This window comes from Fukomys damarensis, unplaced genomic scaffold, assembly GCF_012274545.1.
Source record: "Fukomys damarensis isolate Sample0158 unplaced genomic scaffold, DMR_v1.0_HiC HiC_scaffold_17, whole genome shotgun sequence".
NCBI classification, from domain to species: Eukaryota; Metazoa; Chordata; class Mammalia; order Rodentia; family Bathyergidae; genus Fukomys; species Fukomys damarensis.
Window position 1 is genome coordinate 41,207,815 of NW_022900929.1, and position 21,402 is coordinate 41,229,216.

Sequence of the window (21,402 nt, forward strand, 5' to 3'; positions counted from 1 at the left end):
GGGCGGGGCGCGGGGCCGAGAGACTCAGGTCCAGCTGCGCCTGCCGGGCGTGTGGGCACGAAGCAGGGATCGTCTTTTCCTTTCAGAGAGAGAGCTGGAGCGGGCAAAGTGGGGTTTGAAGGAAGGGATCCCTGGAAGTGTTCGGAATTGGTGAGAGGCTGGTAGCAGGCGTTAGCGCGAGGAACCGGAAGAATCAGGGAGGAAAAGGGACGTCTGGGTAAGCAGCTGAAGGTGTTAAGTGAGGAAAAGAAGGTTGGTGTAAGTGAAAGAGTGAGGCGCGGCTGGATCGCAGGGTCCGGAGAAGAGGGTGTGTGTAAGTGCGCAGAGGGTGGAGGTAAAACCCTAAAAGTTACTGGGGCCCGGGGCGGAGCAGTGCCAGGCCTGACTGGAAGGCAGAGGAGCGGAGCTCTAACCCGAGAGTGTTGGGGAATTGGAAGACGGTGGCGAACGAGAATCAGGACCCGGATCTTGTCCCGGAGAGGGGTTGACGCGTCCGGCATGTGGGATAAGAGGCTGGTTAGACTGGCGTTGTTGCAGCACCTTCGGGCTGTCTATGGCATTAAGGTCAAGGGTGGCCGTGGGCAGTGCGATCGCAGGAAACGTGAAGCAGCAGCTACGGAAATAGGGGTAAGTTCTGGGGACTCTAGGTTAAAGGTGAGCTTTACGTCCGATACCGTTACCTATTACCATGTCGTGCTAGAATGTGTGATTCCACTGTGGGTCAAAAAGAAATGTCGCTTGCTTCGCAAGGGTGAGGTCCCGAGTGCGATCCCTGGTTACCGCCCCCCCAAGATATGTTATCCTGTTGTTTAAAGAATACCATTCTCCTTTCTTTTCAGGAACTTGTGGTCATTGAGAGAAAGTTACAGGATTTTCCAAGCTCAGCATTATTGAAAATTTGGAGAAGATAGTTGTTAAGGGAATGGGGAGGGGTTATGTGAACTGTAGAATGTTTAGTAGCCTCTGGCTTCAACTCACTGGGATGCCAGTAGCATCTTAGAGCAGTCAACAATGTCTCTAGATGTTGCTTATTTATTTACTTCGTGGTGCTGAAGATCAAACCTGGGACAAACCCACAGTCTTTAGAATCAGTCACACGTTTTAGAAGTTCAAATGCAAGCATTAAAAACAGTGGCAGATTGTACCTGACTGCTATAATCGCTCGTTAACACAGTTGCTCACTCTTGTGATCCTTAGTGTTTTAAAACTTAAATGTGCATTTTTTTTTCTCATTGAGTTTATTGGTACATTTTAGGTGTACAGTACAGTTACATTCATTATTGGGATCTTGTACCTTTATTGAATGTGCATTTTTAAAAATGAGTCTTAAGGTGGTTAAGTTGACTCAGATATTTGCCTTGTGCATCTCGGGACACGGTTTGAAAAACTCTTTAGAATGTTTAAAAGATATGACATATAATAATAGTCACTTCTGTTATATTTTGGAAAGTAGTCAGTGAGTGACAGGAATTACTGTTTTATTTATCAACTGCCTTAACCCTTTTGTGTAAGTTCGCATTTGTAAGATGACCAAAGGAAAGTAAATATAAGAACGCTGGGGGAACCTGTAGTATTTTTGGGGAAATGTTAATGGTTAGACTAGGTCCTGTTTAAGAATTTATTAAGCACACTTTAATTGATTTTCCATAGTCGTTGGAGACAGAATTCACTAAATGTACACTCAACTGCTAGCATAATGTCTAGTATAGCAGTTATTTGTTAACAAGTGCATTTGAAATAATTATTTTGTTTTGACTGATAACATTAATTTCTAATTTTTTTATTCTTGAGTTTTTAATTTGCTCAATGTTTAAGAAAACTTATGCCTCATATTTGTGTTAGAGTAACAAGTTTGTCGTTTTAGGGTAAAATATTTGGAGTACCTTTTAATGCATTGCCCAATTCTGTAGTGCCAGAATATGGACACATTCCAAGGTAAGTACAGTCGAATTGAAGAGTAAATAGTTCAAACTGGTTTTAGAGGATTTAAAAATAAATAGCTTGACGTACCCATGATTTCAAACCAGCAATTGATTTCATCTTTCAGTATTAGCTAATATAAAGATGAGAATTTGAATGTATAATTTGTGCTCACTTCCAGGACTGAATTTTAATGCCCAGTAATGAGTACACATTAGAAAATCAAATTATTTTTTATCTGTTAATTTGGAGTTTTCAATTTGTTACCAGTTCTTTTGGGTGTGGTAAACCACACCTATAATCCTAGCACTAATGAGGTGGGAGGATTATTATGAGTTTGAGGCCAACGTGGGCAAGGCCAGTCTGAACTACATGAGACCTTGCCTCAAAAAACAAAAACAAAACTAAATTATCAGTTCAGTAATAATTTTGATATTTTTTGAGAAATGTTGAATAAAAGAATATTTAGCCTAAGATAAGAGTATTTGTGAATAGTATACATTATCTTATGTAATGTTTTAACTTTCCTATGCCACTTGTTCATTGGGAATAATGTTTTGACTAATTGCACCAGGAATTAATGGGAAAGTTTATGTCCTCATAGCTGTAAAATACATATAAAGAAAGTATCTTTTCTATTAATTTATTTTCCTTCTATAGGAAGTTGGGCCCATTTTGTTTACTGTCATCCAGTTATGTAGCTTTTAAGCCATGCGTCATTTAGGAAGTGTTTATTGAGCGCCTTGCTTCCCACCTATGGTTTTCCTCCATTAGTCCTTAGGGTTAGATTCATAGTCTTTCTAAGGTAACCACTTAATGTTTTGTTTTCTATGTGGTTTATGAATAGCTGGTTTTCCTGTGATGAAAACCCACAATAGTTTCCAGCATTTGGAATTGCAAAGTCACCTAACTGGGGATAATGACTAATTCTTTGTTGTAATTTTTTGACCTCGTTAAAAACACCAAACCTCCAAACCAAACAAAAAGCCAACTGTCAGTTACCCTTTGTAAATTGGGTTGACATTCCACCTCTACATACCACTACAACTTTTGTAGCTGGAATACATTCTAATTTGTTAGTACCAGTTAACTAAATATGTAAGGCTAACATTGAGATTATCGCTCAAAGTAAAGATATTGAGCACATAACCCTTAAGATGAGAATGATTGTAAGAACTGGGGTATAGCTTACTGTTCTGAGGGATAATTTTGGGTTAGAAAAACTTGCCTTAAAGCATGTGTAGTAGATAATAGATATTTAAAGCTATATCTGCTGTACAAGATAGTCCATGGAGAGATGGTAGATAAAAGAAGGCAGCCTTGGACAGAACCCTGGCTCATTCCACTATCAAGCGGTCAGGTAGAGGATGAGGAAGAACCAGAAAAGGAGTTTGAGTGGGAGAGGGGAGGAAAACTAGAAGAGTGGCAAAGAATATTTTTGAGCAGGAAAGTGGTTAGGTGTATCAAATGCTAATGCGTCAGGCAAGATGATAACTGACGTGGGTTTGGAAAGCCAAAGTCCAGTCTTGACTGTAGCTAAAGTTGTTTGGAGTAAGGAGGTTGAGAGTCTGATTGGAGAAGGGTGAGTAAGGACTGAGGTGTGTTGACATGGAGGCATTCTGAAAGCAAGCCAGAGAAATGGAATAGGATCAAGAAGAATGTAGAACTGAGCAGATACATTGAAGTTGGCTGAGTAAAAAGATACCCTTGAAGAATAATTTCAGAGGAGCAGGGAAGATAATTGCAAGCCTTTATCACATAGATTAGAGGGGTGTATGACATTAGAACTTCTAAAAGAGGCATAGTACTTGGCCTGTTCGTGTATTTTGGAAGAACAGGATTTGGTGAGCATGTGTCTTCTCTTTCAGCTTTCTTGTGGATGCTTGCACAGCTTTAGAAGAGCATATTCATACCGAGGGGCTTTTTAGGAAATCAGGATCTGTTATTCGCTTAAGGGCACTAAAGGTAAGCATATTTGATTGAAATATCTAGAACATAATTGACAGAAACTGAAGTAGGACTTTTTTTTCCTGGCAGAAAATAAATTGTGTATCACTTATATAATGCTTCAAAAGTTCACAGAGTAGTTTCAAATTCGTTGCCCTTATAAAGCACTATACGAAATGAAAAAAATTCTTAGTTCTTTTTTGCCTTTTTATAGAGGAGTAATAGCTATTAAACTAAGAGTTAAGAGTTTATGAAAGTTCTTTAATGATAAAAAGGATTATTTTATTTGCAATAAATTCTGAAGCCATGGAAATGCTCATGATTATTGTATTTGTTTCAGAATAAACTGGATAATGGTGAAGGTGGCCTGTCTTCTGCCCTTCCTTGTGACATTGCAGGGCTTCTGAAGCAGTTCTTCAGGGAACTGCCAGAGCCCATTCTCTCAGCTGATCTGCATGAAGCACTTTTCAAAGCTCAACAGTTAGGATCTGAGGAGAAGAACACAGCAACATTGTTACTTTCCTGCCTTATGGCTGATCATACAGTTGATATATTAAGATATTTCTTTAACTTTCTCAGGAATGTTTCTCTTAGGTAAGTGGTAATTAAAAGTCTTTGGGAAATGATAGTTTAATTTCTCAACTACTGAAAGATTGATCCTTGTAGATGATAAATTTCATTTGAAATGGAAATTTTTCTTTAAGAAAGTATGCCCTATAATTTAAGAAAGAGTATACAATTGATTTCCTAGTTTCTTGGTGACTTAGTGTTTTACAAGGTTCCTTGTGTTTGGACTGACTTCTGATTACTGTGTTTTTGAAGTATTTGTGTTTTGCTTTTTAAATAGTTCACCTCTCTGCTGTCAGTGCACTAGTTTTATGCCTACTGCCACCTTCTGATTCTTTCAGTTTTCTATTTATAGCTTTGAAAATCAGAAACATGTTTAATATGTGTAGAAAAGCAAAATGAGAACTCTAGTTACCATAATTTTTATGGTCTATGTTAATTATGTGGAGACTATATTTTGGATCTCACCTTTTTCTTTATTATTTTGATTTGTGATGCTGGCAATTGAACCCACAGGCTTCCATGTGGTAGATAAAGCAGTCTCTACCACTGAGCAATATTTCCAGTCTTTTTTTAGTTTGACTGGTGTATGACTAATAGGTTAAGAAGTCTTCAAAATGTGCTTAATATGTTACCTTAATTTTTTGTACTTTTACCTTTTTCTCCATTTAGTAAAATATGTTTTTTTCATTTAAGGTCCAGTAAGAATAAGATGGATAGCAGCAATCTTGCAGTAATATTTGCACCAAATCTTCTTCACACAAGTGAAGGACAGGAAAAGATGTCTACTAACACAGAAAGAAAGCTACGAATACAGGCTGCAGTAATACAGACTCTTATAGATTGTGCCTCAGATATTGGTAAGATATATATAGCTGCATCATTAAATAACAGTATTTGCTTAAATGAGGGAGAGCCTAGCTTCTTCCAGTGGATATTAGCTGCATGTTTTTGGAGGGGAAAGTGGAGGAAGGATGATAATAGTCTTACTTAAGAACATTTCTATTTAGGACGTGTACCAGATTTTATCCTGGAAAAGATACCGGCTATGTTGGGTGTTGATGGTCTCTGTGCTACTCCATCATTGGAAGGCTTCGAAGAAGGTGAACATGAAACCCCCAGTGAATGTAAGAGAAAGCGAAGACAAAGTGTTGGAGGTAAGTTGGCAGTCTCATTTTAGGGAGCTACTGTGATTTGCTTACCAGTGTGTCCCATTTGAACATAAAGAAGCAGAAGCTATAGTATAGCCTTTTTGATACACATTTGGAAAATTGGACGTGGATGGGAAACTTTAAAGTGACAGTATGACATAATGTTAAGGGCTGCTTGAATTCCACTTTCTGTGAACAGCACTATTATTATCTAGATGTTTAGGCTTTGAACTGTGAGGTACTAACTCTTATTTTAACATCATCTACTATATAATTACAGTTTTCAGATTCTGTAGAGTCTATCTTTGAATGTTTACTGCATCTTTACTGTAAGAATCTCCTTGGTATCCTTGGTCTTCAATTCACTCACTCTTATTTCTTACTGTGCAGGCTGAATCCAGGGCCTTCACACTGAGCTGTATTTTAATTTGATAGGAACCCATTTGTTGATTCTTATCTCTTGTGCAATTGGAGTTCTGTTCAGAAAGTCCTTGCCTATGCTTAAGGCTTTAAGAGTTTTGCCTATTTTATCATTTCATGATTTAATAGTTATTTTTTGTGTATGTTTGTTTTTTTTTTTTTCCTGATCCTGGCGGGGATTGAATTCAGGACTTTATCCATGCAGGCGCAGTGCCACTGAGTCACATCCTTGGCCCCAGATTAAGTATTTCTGTTTTAATATTTAGATGTTTGCTCCACTTTGATTTTAATTTAGTACATAGTGAGAGATACGGATCTAGGATTTAATTTTCTACATTTGGATAACCAGTTTTCCCAGAATCATTTCTTAAAGAGACTATCTTCCCTTCAGTGTAAGGTTTTGACCCCTTTGTCAAAGATCAAGCAGCTGAATGTGCCTGGGATTGTTTTTGCGTCCTGTTCTGTTCCATTGATTCACATGTTTGTTTTTTTTAAATACCATGCTGTTTTTATTACTGTTGCTTTATAGTATAACTTGAAGACCAGGATTGTGATGCTTCCTGCCTTGTTCTGTTGCCCAGGATTACTTTTGCTATTCTAGATATCCTCTGCTTCAGTGTGAATTTTAGGATTGTTTTGTCTAGTTCTGTGAGGAATTTTGATTGGGGCTATATGTAAATAAGTTTTGGAAGTATGGCCATTTTAACCATTGCTTCTGCTTATTCAGGGATAAGAACCATTTTCTCATGTCCTCTTCAATCTTCTTTTTCAGAGTTGTGTAGTTTTTGGTCTAGAGATCTTTCACTTCCTTGGTTAGATTAATTCCTCCTCAGTACTTACTTTTTCTTGATGTTATTGTGAAAGATAATTTCTTTCTTGGTGAGTTTATTATTGCTGTCTAGGAACCTTAATGATGTTTGTGTGTTGACTTTGTCCTGCTTTGCTACTGAATTTAGTTATTGATTTTAGGATTCTTTTGGTGGAATTTTTTTGGGTCTTCTGTGAAGAAGATCATGTCATCTACAAATAATAATTTAACTTCCTCCTTTCCTATCCATATCCCTTTTCTTGCTCTTGCCTGATTGCTCTAGCTAGTGTTTCAAGAACTATATTGAGCAGTAGTAATGACAGATATCCTTGTCTTGTTCCTGATTTTACAGGGAAAACTTTTCAGCTTCTCTTTAAATATGATGTTCAGCCTTCTATATTTTAAGATAGTGAGGTTCTTGTTAAATTGCCCAAGCTGGACTTCAATTTACAATCCTCCTGCCTCAGCCTCCTGAGAAGCGGAGATTACAGGTGTGAGCTACCATGCCCAGCTCCTCTTAACTCTTTTTGTGCGTACACTTCTGAATTGATAAGTGCATTCACATTGTACAACTGTAGACCTTTTTCTGTGATAAATATATGAATTAGTCTAGCTTAGTTTTATGCTACATATGACAATGCTCAGTTGTATTACTTCAGATCCCATGAGTAAGTTCTCATAAACAGACTGATTCAATCTTATCATAATTTTCCTATTCTCTGCAGTGTGAGAATGAGTGCATGTTACTCGCTATTGTCATTGAGCTCACAAATATCTTTCATAGGTACAGTGCTGAGCTGATTAATGTGATGCCCTTATTAATGTTGCATTTCTTGAAATGAACTGGAGACTATTACAGAGATTGACTTACTTTTTCCATTTCTCTATACACTCTTATCTAGATCAGTATTAGCATACCTTTTAGAGATGAGTGTCCAAACTACAATCCAGAACCCATTTGGGTATTCCAAAGAGCCAACCTTATGATTAAACCTGAATACTGAATTTTTAGTTTAGAAAGAAAAAAACATACATTAGCATTTTTTTGGTCACAAATAACACACGTAAAACTACAGTATTCTGAAAAAGATTGAAGAGGATATCAGAAAATCAGATGATATCATTTGCTTGTGAGTAGAAAGAATCAACATAGTAAAAATGTATACCTCACAGAACTAGAGAAAACATTCCTAAACTTCATTTGGAACCAGAAGCAAAAACTATTCTGGGCAACAAAGGCAAAAGGCAAGAGGCATCACAATCCCTGACTTGAAATTATACTACAAAGCTACTGTAATAAAAACAGCATGGTACTGGCAAAAAAACACCTGAGGATCAGTGGAACAGAGTAGAAGATGCAGAAACAACTCCAAATACATCATGCACTCTGTCTTTGACAAAGGGTTTAAACACCTTCACTGGGAAAAAGATAGCCTCTTTGATAAATGGCACTGGAAAAACTTAGCTTTCCGCATGCTGAAGACTAAAAGTAGAGCCAAGTCCCTCCCTCACCATGCACTAGACTAAGATCAAAGTGGATCAAAGATCTAAGTATTAAAACAGAAACACTAAATCTGCTGAAAGACAGAATAGGTGAAACTCTAGAACACATAGGGGTAGGCAAAGACTTTATGAACAAAACCTTGATTATGTGAGAAATATTACAAAGAATCAACAACTGGGATCTCATCTTATTAAAAAGCTTTTGCACAGCAAGAAAAACCAAAGTGAACAGTTTATGTGAGAAATATTACAAAGAATCAACAACTGGGATCTCATCTTATTAAAAAGCTTTTGCACAGCAAGAAAAACCACTAAGTGAACAGACAACCAACAGAGTGGGAAAAATATTTATCAGCTGCTCCTCAAGACAAAGACCAATATCTAGAATATATAAAGAACTGAAAAAAATCAAAACCACGCCCCCCCCTCATTTAAAGATCTGGTCCAAAAATGGGTACCTGAGATGAATACACATTTCTCAGGTGAAGAAGTACAGATGGCAAATAAATACATACAAAAATGTTCAACATAGCTGACATTTGAGAGATGCACATTAAAACAACACTGAGATTCCGTCTCACTCCAGAAAGAATGACTTATCAAGAAATCAACCAATAACAAATGCTGGCAGGGATGTGGGGGAAAAGGTACCCTTCACTGCTGGTGGGAGTGTAGACTGGTGCACCCACTAAAAATCATTGTGGAGATTCCTCAAAAAACTAGGACTAGAGGTTCCATTTGACCCAGCTATTCCCCTCCTTGGTATCTTTCTGAAAGAATTAAAAGCATCATACCACAGATATATACAACCCAAATGCCCATCATTCTTTGAATGGATAAAGAAAATGGTTTTCCTACACCATGGAGTACTACTCAGCCATAAAGAAGGATAAGTTTGAGATATTTATAGCTAAATGGATGCACCTTGAAGCTGTATTCTTAAATGAAAAATCAGATGCACATGTAAATATCACATTGTCTGTCTGGTGTAAGAAACTGGAAGTGTGAATAAGGACCAAAATGTATAATAAATGTTGTGAAGTAGGAAGAAAATGCTCAAATGGGAAGAGGTACAAGAAAGGGGAGGGGAGGAAAGGAAGAGAAAATTTTAAAAAAGAAAATGGAAACAAAGCACTTGTAAATAAAGGGAAGAGGGATAGAAAGGGGAAGGGAATGGGAAAAAAATAAGAATCAAGATACATCACATACAGAGACAAATTCCATACAATGAATGGGGTCATTATATATGTCTACATTTTACCAATAAACTTAATGATTTTTTTTTTTTTAAACCACGTGTGCTATGGGTTCACACCACTGCTCTGATAGTCTCATGCATTCCTGTGGTCTTTGATGAAGTCAGAACAGTTTGAGGGTTTGGAAGGGACATTTTTCTCTCCCATTCCCCTGACTTCCTGTGCTGTCCAAAGTGTGCTTTTTGCTGTGGCTGAATTGTTTGTTGCTTTTGCTTGTTTCACTTGTTCTGCCCTCTGACAGTGACCTTATTTGCCTGCATTGGTGCCACAAAGGTTGGCTTTATTAGCCATGGCCTGGCAGTTAGCATTGTTCATTTTTGAGTCCTTGCAGAGGCTTCAGTATTCTTCTCTAATTTTTATCTGCTTCACTTGAGGTTGTAAGATCTGTCAGTATGAAAAGATGAAAAATCCAACGAATGTTTAAATTTTAATATTTATTACAGTGAAAGACATCACTGTCAAAGATGTATTGCCATTAATCCACCTGAAAACACTTATTTCAAAGACACTTATTTAACATTCTTGGCAGTGTGTTTTTTACTATAGTAAAAGTTATTTTAAAAAATTAAACATTTGCTGTGTTTTTTGATGACCCCGTGTATATTATTGGGGTATTTCTGAACTTCAGTGAATATTTTGAGTGACATTTGGTGATTAATCAGGTAAGTGAATATATTTGAAGGACTTGGGTTTTAGTGTGGCTGAAAATTAGGGCCTTTTTTGCATAAAGCTATTCCTATTGAAGTCACAGTAATAGCTGAATGCATAGTATGTTTGAGGTCTGTAATATTCACTATCTCTCTAACTACTATTTCCTTTTGGAATCTTTTCTTATCCTTTTTTTAAAAATATATATTATACTGTCTTTCCCCCCTTCTTTGGCAATTTGTTTCGTCTGATTTTTTAGCATTTTCTGATCACCTCTTAAATATTCTCTTCTTCCATCCTTAACCTTCTCACATTCATTCATTTATTCATTCAGTTAGAGATAAGACTCACTGTGTAGTTCAGGCTGACTTAGAACTCATATTGGTTCTCCTGCCTCAGCCTCCTGAATGCTAGGATTGTAAGTGTGTGCACCACAATGCCTCGCTCATTACTTATAGGTCTGTCTTTCTTAAGCCTCATATTTTCACACTTCTCATTTCTATTAAATGATTTCATTCACTTGTATTTGTAAAAACTACCATTTGTGGGCTAATAACTTGGAAATTGACTTCTCCAGCCCTGATCATTCCCGCAAAGTGGATTCATATTCATTTCAGTGCCTTAGGGTTCTGCCTAATTCTTTTCCAAGTCAAGTTTCCCTTTTCATATGTATGACGGCACCATTCTCTATTCAGTCATCAAAATCAAAATCAGAAATCTAGGTGTTTATATCTCCTCTCCCCATTCTTATACCCCGTGGTCACTGAGTCTTGTCACTGTGGTCTCTTTTTCTTTTTCTTTTCCTTTTTTTTTTTGGTACTGGGGATTGAACTCAGGACTTTGTACTTGGAAGACAGGCGGTGGAATCACTGAGCTCAATCCCCTGCCCTTGTGATCTCTTTCCTAAACACCTTCCTCCCCACTCCATTCCCATTGCTTTGCCTCTGCCTCAGCTCAGCTGTGTCTCTGGGACCAATAAGAAATGGTGCCCTCTTTGGTACTCCCTGTATGTTATACATATTTCTCTATCATTTTATTTTATATTTTTAGGAATATGGGTTTACAAGAGGGAATGGAATAAAAAATAAATCCTTTAGTTTTTTTTGTGTTGAAATAATTATTTTAAAATAACCTTATATAATTTAAAAATATAAAACCTGATAAAGCTAGCTCTTAGAAGACCACTAATAACAATATGCATTGCTGGTAAAAGAAAAATAGGTGTTTTTATTGATTATATGATTATATATGCCTTGAATTTCAGATTTTGTTAATGGAGCACTAAATAAACTTAAATCTAACAGAACACCCTCTATTACACCTCAACACGATGGAACTGGTAAGTATTTGTTAACTAAGTGAAAATTTTTGTAGTAGTCTATAAAAAATAATTACAATAAAAATTACTTATAGTTAAATTTAGTTTGATTAAGTACAAATATTATTTTCAGTGGAGATACTATATATGATTTTTGTGATGTTGGTTACTTTGGATATACTGAACTCAAAATTGTAGGTAAAATTTTCTTTTAGCCTATTATATTTTCACTTTTCTTAATCAAGATTTTTTTGTTTCTTGTAATTTGGGAAAATAGCTCAACTTCATTTTTTTTTAGGACCAGAAATGTATTATTATATATTCCAATATTTTACCCTGATTTGCTTGTTGCTCACATATCCAGCCAATAACAGACCACATGATCTTTTGTTTTCCAGAGTGGTGAAATGAACTGGTTAATAAATTCTAAGTTATGAAAAGCAAATATAATATGTAAATTAGTTTTTGTTTCATTTTTTTCTTGGAGAATGGGTGACTTTTGTTTTGTTTTTAGTTTCTTGAGACAGGGTCTTGTTATGTTGTTCAGGCTGGCCTTGGACTCACTATGTAGCTGGCCTCAAACTCAGCAATCCTCCTGCCTCGGTCTCCAGAGTGCTAGGATCACAGGGGTTGACCATAGTTTCTTTCCCTATAGTAATGTTCTTTCATTTATATTACATGCATCTTTTATTCTTTTGAGTTCAAATGTTTGCTGCTTCTAAAGTCTTGCCGCTTCACATCTTCTCTTTTTTCATTTTAAGCTGTTGCATTGTTTTAGTAATATAACACGTTTAGTTACAGAATATACATCACTCACATTTTTAACTCTAAGTAATAGTAGCTTTGTAAGAAGAAATAATGTGAAGCTTTTGTATTGTATATATTCTGTGGGAGAAATGACAAACTGGTTTTGTTTTGTCTTGTTTTCAGCCCAGCTCTCTGTCTCCCCAATGATTCTTACACCAAATGCCAAGCGTAAACTACCAGTGGATTCTTTTCATGGTTTCTCAAGTAAGAAAAGGAAGTCCATCAAGCACAGTTTTAACTTTGAGCTATTGCCAAGTAATCTCTTCAGTAGCAGTTTGACACCAGTTTCAGGTAGTGAACATTACATTCAGGTTGTAAACATTAATCACTGAATGGTTTACCCCAGGGTCACTGGGCCAACGTATTGGTTGTTGCAATGATTATTTGAGTGTTACTTGGGCAGATGTCATTTCATTTCATCCAGTCTATTCTTGTTTCTATGATATACACTCACATACTTTTTTTTTTTTTTTGGTACCAGGCATCGAATTCGGAAGCTTGCACTAGCAAGGCAGGCAGTGGAACCACTGAGCTAAATCCCAGGGCCTGTCTGTTTGTTTTATAGCAACTATGTTTTGCATTTTTTTTTTTTAATTTAGAATGTTGCATTTGCCTTTTTTGATGTTTGTTTCTAGTGAAAACTAATAAGTGCTGGTTATTTTCTTTTGGTAACATGCTTATTTGTGAAAAATAACCTTTAATTTTGTGCTATTGTCTATAAAAACTTATCATAAGTACATTGGATACAATTTGTATACTTCTGCAGAATTCAGTGGTACTTTTTTACAATACAAAATGGACAGTGTCAGGACACTGAGGCTGACTAGGAAGGAATTGCCAAAAGATCTTCAAAAGAAAAAACTAAAAAGGGGAGAAATGTCAGCATATCAGAGAGGAAAAATCTGTGTTATAAAATGAAAAGAGAAAAAGATGTGTCCGTATTGTTAACTAGGCATATTACAGAAGTGATAGAACCTGAAAGAAGAAATGAAACTAAAAAATTCCCATAATAGTCCATGATTAGAATAATTCTGAGGGTGGCGTTGACAGAGCTGACCAACATCTAACAAGCTGTCCTGTAATCAAAAGGCGAGGAAGAGAATATTATCATAAGATATTTATGTATCTTCTGGGCCAAACTATAAGGATCTTGTTTGTTATTTATTCAAGACAAGGGGGTTCAAAAGTTGTTTACAATTTAAATTAGGTCCAATAGACCAAATAACTGAAAAATACCAGATAGTGGAACACCAACCAGGACACCCATCATCCACATCTTCACCATCACATTTAGTGGGCAGACATTTTACTGAAATTATACCACCCACAGAAAAAAAAAGGAAAGGCCAACATGGCAGTGTAAAGTGTGTTCAAAGAAAGAGAATAATGCAAAAAGAATTTGCAAAGAGCCTAGATACAACTGTGCAGATTATAGCATTGTATTATGTGGTGAATGATTTAAGATATACACAGAAAAAGTACTGAATAAATTTGATAAATTTATTGTTTTTATATTTCCTTTCATCTTATAAAAATTAATGGGAAAATATGCAAATTTTGGTCATCCTGTATTTAAGTAATTGGACTGTTAAGTGGTTAATATGAGTACCAATATCAGCTGAGCTATTTCAGATTAGAAGCCAAAACTCGATTCTATGTTTTATGACATATCTGGATTTTTACAAGGTCCCCGCCTTTTAAAACAGACAGTGGGACCCGGGATTTAGCTCAGTGGTTCCGCCATCTGCTTTGCAAGCACAAGGTCCCAAGTTCAATCTCCGGTACCAAAAAAAAAAAAAAACAGTGACTCATTAAAGTATAATGATAAGAACTCTGATGTTGTAATCGAGACTTAAACTCCTTTAAATAACTGTTTTCTTTTTTTTTTTTTTTTTTGGTACTGGGGATCAAACTCGGGACCTGGCGCTTGAGAGGCAGGTGGCAGAACCACTGAGCTAAATCCCTGGCCCAACTGTTTTCTTAATAGTCAAAGCCCTTTCTTTTTTCTAATAGTGAATGGGAATTGTAGTTTTACCTGCCTCTACTGAATCGCATTACAACATCTTCCCTAAGGAACAAATCTGTAGATTCCTTCTCCAAGCTGCCCCAGAAGTTTGAACATTCTTGTGTTGTTTTAACCTTAGTTTGAGTCTGCATAGTCGGTGTATTTTCTTAACAGCAAAAGTAAAAAGTTCAACAGTAATCTCATTATCTTCGATTCACCATTTTTCTTTGTCCTTTCTCAGCTACGGTTTAATAAGTTCCATCTGTAAGATTGAAAATGAGTTAATTTCTAAGTTTGGATTATAATAAATACCATGCTTTTTTAATATATAAAGGCAACAACATTAATCTACAATACTTTGATCAATTTTTATCAACTTTAGATTCATGTACAAGTGTCATAAATTTACATAATTCTGCATACTTTGGTTTTCAGTATGAATGGACTGCAGCTCTAGGGTAAAGCAAACTGTCACATTGAATATATTAGGCTTCAAAAGTTTCTTTAGCCAGATGCACCCAAAAGTCATTCATTGTGATGATTGTATTTTTTGTTTCCCTAACCAAAACAAAATAAAAAACATGGATAACTTTATTTAGGAAAATCTGAAATCCTTATCAGTAACAATGATGAAGAGAGATAGTGTTTCTTGGTTATATACTGGGTAGGGTTGAAACATAAGTTATTTAAATTGAGTATCTGTTGTAACTAGTTTTTGCATGGAAAATAGTTGCAAAGTGGATAGGCATTGTGATAGATCATTTTTGTTTGTGTGAGGAAAGTTTGGACAAGTTTCAGTCTGGAATCAGATGGACACCAGTTGGATAACCAGATGAATTGTGGATACTCAGGCTCCAGCTTGTTGCTCAATAGTTTATTTTTTATGATAATGTAAATAATATTCTGTACTAGATACTATACTGGGGATTACATATAATGGTATTTTATATTCATAGTCTAAAGCCATCTTGTAAATGGTTGAGCAAACTCAACTTTATAGGTCTTTCCCCATTGTACGACGGTGTCATTCTTTGCATTATGAAGATTTTAAGGCAGAAGTGTGAGAGTAGTGTTTGATTTAACCTCTAATGGGTAAATAAAAAAATAATACATCCATATTTAACTTTTTATTTGAGTCAGTTATTTGGCATCTGAAGTTTCTAACTAGAAATTATGTCATTTTTGTTGTTGCTTGGGGGTGGAAATTAATGCTTTAAATATAATTGTGTTTTCATGTTTTATACTTTGAAAATAAGTGTTTGTGATATATTATATGTGGTTATATTTTATAGTTCAGTGTGATACAAGTCCAGAATGCTCATCCCAGAGTTCACTCTCTCCTGTCGCCGTCAGTGGAAACCATTTGATCAATGAAGGTGTGCTAAGGCGGAGTAAAAGAATTGCTGGCAAAAAAGTTTGCAGGTAATTTATCCAGGACATTTTACTGTCACTGGATAAGTATTTGATATATGTGTTATCATATGATTCTTGATGAATTATTTTGTCATTTTACCAAGAACCAGATTCAAATAATTTTAATCCAGCCCTAAATAGCTTTAATGATACTTAGATAGTTTTTATATGCAAGCACATTGTGTTTGGATATGATATCTTAAAGCTTTTTAAAAAGTTATTACTCTCTTCGGTTATTAGCAGTATGATTTGCTTTGAACTCAAATTTCATTTTAGAAGAGTTACTTATATTTGTGCTATAAATTAATTGATCATTTAAATTCTATTCTTTATAGGGCAGAATCCGGAAAAGCAGGCTGCTTCTCTCCTAAAATCAGTCGTAAAGAAAAAGTTCGAAGATCTCTTCGCTTGAAATTTAGTCTGGGGAAAAATAGAGACACGGTAAGTGACTTACTATTTCATTGATTGGGTTACATTAGCAGAAAGCTGTAGACTTAATACCAAACGACCCCTTTAACCCTGCTTCTCTTCCAGCTATTGTGCTGTTCTGTTCTCTCTATATCAAGACTTTTATCCCAACAGAAACTGAAACTGGCCACCAGTGAGTACAACATTACTGGAACCAGCAGTCAAAACTTAATGTTCTGTAAGCAGCATTTGACACTTGCTGCCATTTGGTTCCCTTTCTTCCCTTGCTTTTTCACTGGTTACTTTTGAAATACTATTGCAATAGAAGGCCCATAGCTTAGTCCCTGGGCTTATCTTTTTCTATTCACTCGGAATAGTTATGTATAAACTCAGTATATTTACTTAAGACTTCCAAGTTTAAGTTCTCTAGCTCAGAACAACACTCTCTTGAACAGGTTGACTATTCTTCCATGTTTTTTTTTTTCTTTTCTTTTGTTTGCTGAGCACGTGCTGTACCTCTGAGCTCTTGAGGTATAGGCCCAGCTTCAACTTTGTTTTGACATCTGCTTATTTGAGTTCTCTCCTTGGATGTTTACTCAAATGTAACCTGTCCCAAACTGTTCGTAAGATGTATTTCTTTTACTGTGTGCTCCAGTAAAGCTCGTCTATCTGTAGTCATTCCTATTTCTGTTATCTAACTTATTCTTTTATTCCTTAGGTTAAAACCGGACACATTCTTGATTGTGTTTTCTTTCATGCACCACATCTAATCCATTAGAGTGTTCTCCAAACTGATTGTCACTAGTACCATTTTTCCATTTTTTCTAAGTTCAGTCTTTCCTCAGCTGGATTCTACAGTAAACACCTACCTTCCGTCCTTGCTGCTGTACTACAGCCAAAACAGTCCTTTCCAAACCTGTTAGGTCCCGTCATTTCTGCTCAGAGCCCTCTAGTGATTCTTCCTTTCATGAACACAAACCAGGGTTCACACATTAGCCTGCAAGGCTCCCCACAGTCTGTGGGATCAGCCCAGCTCTCGGAGCTCCACTCCTGGCACTGCTTGTTTCGGGCTCGCTTTCCCCCACGCACTGACCTCCTTGGTTGAACATGCCAGACTGTGCTCCCGCAGCGGAGACACCAGCATGTTCTTCTCTATGCAGTGTTTTTCCTTGTATATGTTTGTGGCTCTTGCCCTTATTATTCTTTACTCAGAAATCATCTTCTCATTCCTCTGTTTAAAATTTCACTCCCTCCTTTTATCACTCCATATCTTCCTTGCCCCATTTTACTCTTCATCCTAGCATTTTTGCCCTTCTGTGTTATATTTATACAGTGTAATTTATTGTTTCTTTTGTTTTGATCAAAATCTCATCTAGAATGTAAATTCTAAGAAGATAAGATTTTGATCTTTTTTTTTCTATTTATGAACAGGCCCTCACAGAGAATGTACAAAATGTATTTTTAAAATAGTGAATATATAAGATTGCTTTTATTTTATAGTATAAAATAGCAGTGTATATAATTCTAATTAGTGGGTAAGAATATTTGTGTTACAAAATTGCTTTCCAGTTATCTCTGTCTTTTTTAATCATCTCTAGATTTTGAACCTATGAAGAAAATTATTGTCTTAATATTTCAAATTAATTGGGTTTACTTCTTAACCAGAGTTTTTTAAATTTTTCTTTTCTGCACAGAATGGATGTTCTGGTGTAAATAGATATGAAACTGTTGGTCGGAGACTTGCAAGTCAAGCAGGTTTAAAAAACAGGATTGAATCCGTAAAAACAGGATTGCATTTTAGCCCAGATATTGCTGAAAGATTACCAAAGAAAGGTACATTTATATAATACTGTTTTACCAAGAAATCCTGCTTTTGTTGCTATTAGTTGCTTTTTAATGATAAAATATATTAAGTAATTTGCTGTTCTAGATACTTAATGTTCATATTTGAATAGTAGACATGTTTGACTCGGCACTGTATTTTTCTGTCAACAATTGGAGGGTGCTTATATGTGAAAATACGAAAATATCTAGCATTTTCATATTTAAAATATTTTATCACTTATCTTTAATTTATTGGAAGTACTTACTACCTTTATTTGCCATGTGTTTGAATTATATTTCAAAGTCTAGGTCAGATATAAAGGATTAAAAAGCACTGTACTGTTTCATTTTAGGTTCAGTGAAGATCAGGAAGTCTGAGGAAAACTTAGTAACTCCAGAGCGACTATATGGAAGAAGTTACCAGATGTCTTGGACACGACTAAGCAATTCAAGTTTTCAAGAAATGGATGCAAATGAAGCTTCTCCAAGAATGGGAAATGCTGAGGTGCAAAACTTTTCTTTGGAACCTGAAATTACAATTGAGAAGTCACCTGGTGAATCCTGTGAACTCACCCCTTCTGTTTCACACAGTGAAACCAATAGCGATGTAACAGAAAGCTCCCTCAGCGGGGATGAACATAACCTGACTTCAGAGACTTTGGAGAAGATTCAGAAAGCTTTTTCTGAGTCTGGGAATAATCTTCATGCATTGTTAAGTCACAGGCAACCAATAATGAGTGTGGAAAAAGAAAAAATAAGTGAAACATCTTATGGAGAATGTAAGTCAGAGGAAAATCTACTTGATACTAATGATTTGACTGTGACAGAGTCAGAGGAAAATTATGAAAACTATGCCATTAAAGATGAAAGTTGTTTTTCAGAAAGAGCCTTCTCATCACATCAAACTCAAAAGTTTGGTGGAGAAACAACTGTAAAATGTTCCTCTACTCAGATGAAGGTAGAACATCACAAAGACATTCATTCAGATATACGAGGAGATAATTTAGTACAGCAAGAATTCCCTGTTGGTGAACAGATTAAGGAAGAGCAGTCCCCAAAAGATAAACAAAATAGTCAGTCAAAGGAGAATGAGAATAGGTTTGAAGAGAACTCAGTGAAGTGTGCGGCTCCTGGGGAGGACGAGGCTAAACTCTCTTCCTCTCAGCAGAGCACATGTGATATAACAAACCTGTCAAAACCCAGGCCTGTGAGAATTGCTAAGCAGCAGTCACTGGTGGAAACACACAATAAAACGGTTTCTGAAAGTGTACACACAACAGAGCACGGGAAGGTTTCAGATCACATACAGTGGTTTAATCAGCTTTCATTAAATGAATCACATAGAACGAAAACAAAGTCCCCTCTGAAATTTCAGCGTACCCCTGTCCGTCAGTCTGTTAGAAGAATTAATTCTTTGTTGGAGTATAGCAGACAACCTGCAAGGCAGAAGTTGATGTATCGTGGTGATGCTGCTTCTCCTCTTGTTAAATCAGTGAGCTGCGACAGTGCTCTTCCCTCTTGTGCAGGAAGTACATCAAGAGAATCCTCTGTTTTAGGTGCCAAATTAGGTCCTCAAGAACAGACATCTGTAACAATGAAGAGACACCCAGGTTCTTTTGGGTCTACTAAAGTTTGTAAGCAGGAGGTGATACCTGATGGTCAAGTTAAGGTTCCCTTGGTGGACCTGACCAATCATGATATATTAAGGTCTGTTGTGAATAATGATATGAGCTTTTCTCCTGGGATGATGAGCAGGGTCCTTAGGAAGCCATCAGAAAGAGAAAGGGCTTGGTACAAAGGTTCTCCAAAAAATCCTATTGCAAAGGCTCAACTACTACCAACAAGTAAACCCGTAGATCTGTAATTGGCAAATGTTGTACTTATCACGAATGTAAATAAAATTAGTAATTGATGCAATTTGCAGATCATGTATGTGTTAGCTTGTGGCGCAGGATGATTACTAGGCAGTGGGTTTTCTCTGAAACATTTTCATTTCACTGCACGTTATTACTTTATTTTTCTTAATTATGGCAGTATTTAAAATTTTTTATAATCTCTTAAAGCAGAGGTTACACTTTAACTTTTTAGAGAAGTTGTTGGCTGGATTTATAAAAAGATTTTTTTTTTACTTGCATGGTTTTTATTTTGTATATATGAGGAAAAGTGAAGCCAGTTTTATCTATTGTCATTTCTGCAAGTCATGAAGGTTTCTTAGAAAACCTCGTGTGTAAAGGGAAAGAGGCCCTGCAGATCTTGTCTTGATTATATTAATGTTCACTGTTTTTACCAAACTCCTTAGAAACTAAGTTGCTGTAATAGTCTCCTAGTACTTTATTCTTATTTGAGGCAGAACAGTTCGGTAGGCATCTCCTGTATGCGTACAGTGTGTTCACTTGAGCTAAACATAGCTAAAGCAGAATGATCATGGAAATGTGCTCCTGACTTAATGATGTAGAAGTAAGTGATTACTTTTAAGCCATGCTGTGTTCTTAAAGGTGATTTGCACAAATACATGTGTTTGTGTTTTGTCCAGTATAGAAGTTAAATTATTTAAGGAGGAATAGTTAAACTTGAAAAGAATTAAATCAAGGTGATTTTTTTTCTGTGCAGATGTTTGATTTTAGGGTTTGAATAGTTGATGCACCTCTGTACATTTTACTCAGATAAAAACTTATGATGATCTTGTGTGTAAATGTTATTTATTTAGTGAAGACATTAAAGATAACTTTTTGGAAAATGACTTGCCTGTGACTAGTGAAATTCAAAGTGCCATTTGTAACTTGAACCAAATAGTCAAGCATCTATCTAAATTTATATTTTAAATTATTAGATGTCGCATTTTAGATGTTGGAATAAAAGAGTAGGATTATACATCCTCAGAGCAACCAGACTCGACAGTGTTCAGTACATATGTAGGAAGAACTTTAATTCACCAGAGGTTTGCTTTACTGACTTCTACTTGATGATAGAGTGTCACTTTTATTGCAGAGCTTTCTCCTGTTTGCTCTTTTCATTACCTGAAGAGTAGTCCTTTCGCCAAACTTCATACACTGGTATGTTGGCTCACGAACATAATTTATTCTACAATTCTGGAAAAGATGCACGTTTGTGCTTGTTTGGGAAAGATGGCCGTAGTCACGTATGTCACTCAATGCAGTTTGCAAACAAAAAAAAATTTTGCTAGTTGCTTCTGTTTGTGAACCAAATTGCTTACCAACAAAAGTGTTCATGAACTGAGGTATCACTGTATTTGACTTATATAACAGACTAATAATCTGTAGTTACAATTTTCTTCAGATATCAAAACAGGTTTGTTACATAGACTAGATATTCATTTCAGGTGTTTATGGTAGTTTCCCTAGGTACTTTATTCATTCATATATATATATATATATATATATTTTTTT

General features: G+C 36.0%; 1 protein-coding gene across 1 annotated transcript; it reads left to right on the plus strand.

Moving 5' to 3' along the window:
- The first annotated feature begins 6 nt into the window (after window positions 1-6).
- Window positions 7-20,550, plus strand: Arhgap11a (Rho GTPase activating protein 11A). The gene is made up of 12 exons (XM_010624618.2): window positions 7-627; window positions 1,865-1,935; window positions 3,789-3,885; window positions 4,208-4,461; window positions 5,131-5,294; window positions 5,445-5,591; window positions 11,485-11,559; window positions 12,469-12,636; window positions 15,643-15,772; window positions 16,099-16,204; window positions 17,866-18,004; window positions 18,349-20,550. Exons 1-12 carry the CDS (start codon window positions 499-501, stop codon window positions 19,857-19,859), a joined length of 2,991 nt encoding a protein of 996 aa, XP_010622920.1. The 5' UTR covers window positions 7-498; the 3' UTR covers window positions 19,860-20,550.
- Window positions 20,551-21,402: the final 852 nt, after the last annotated feature.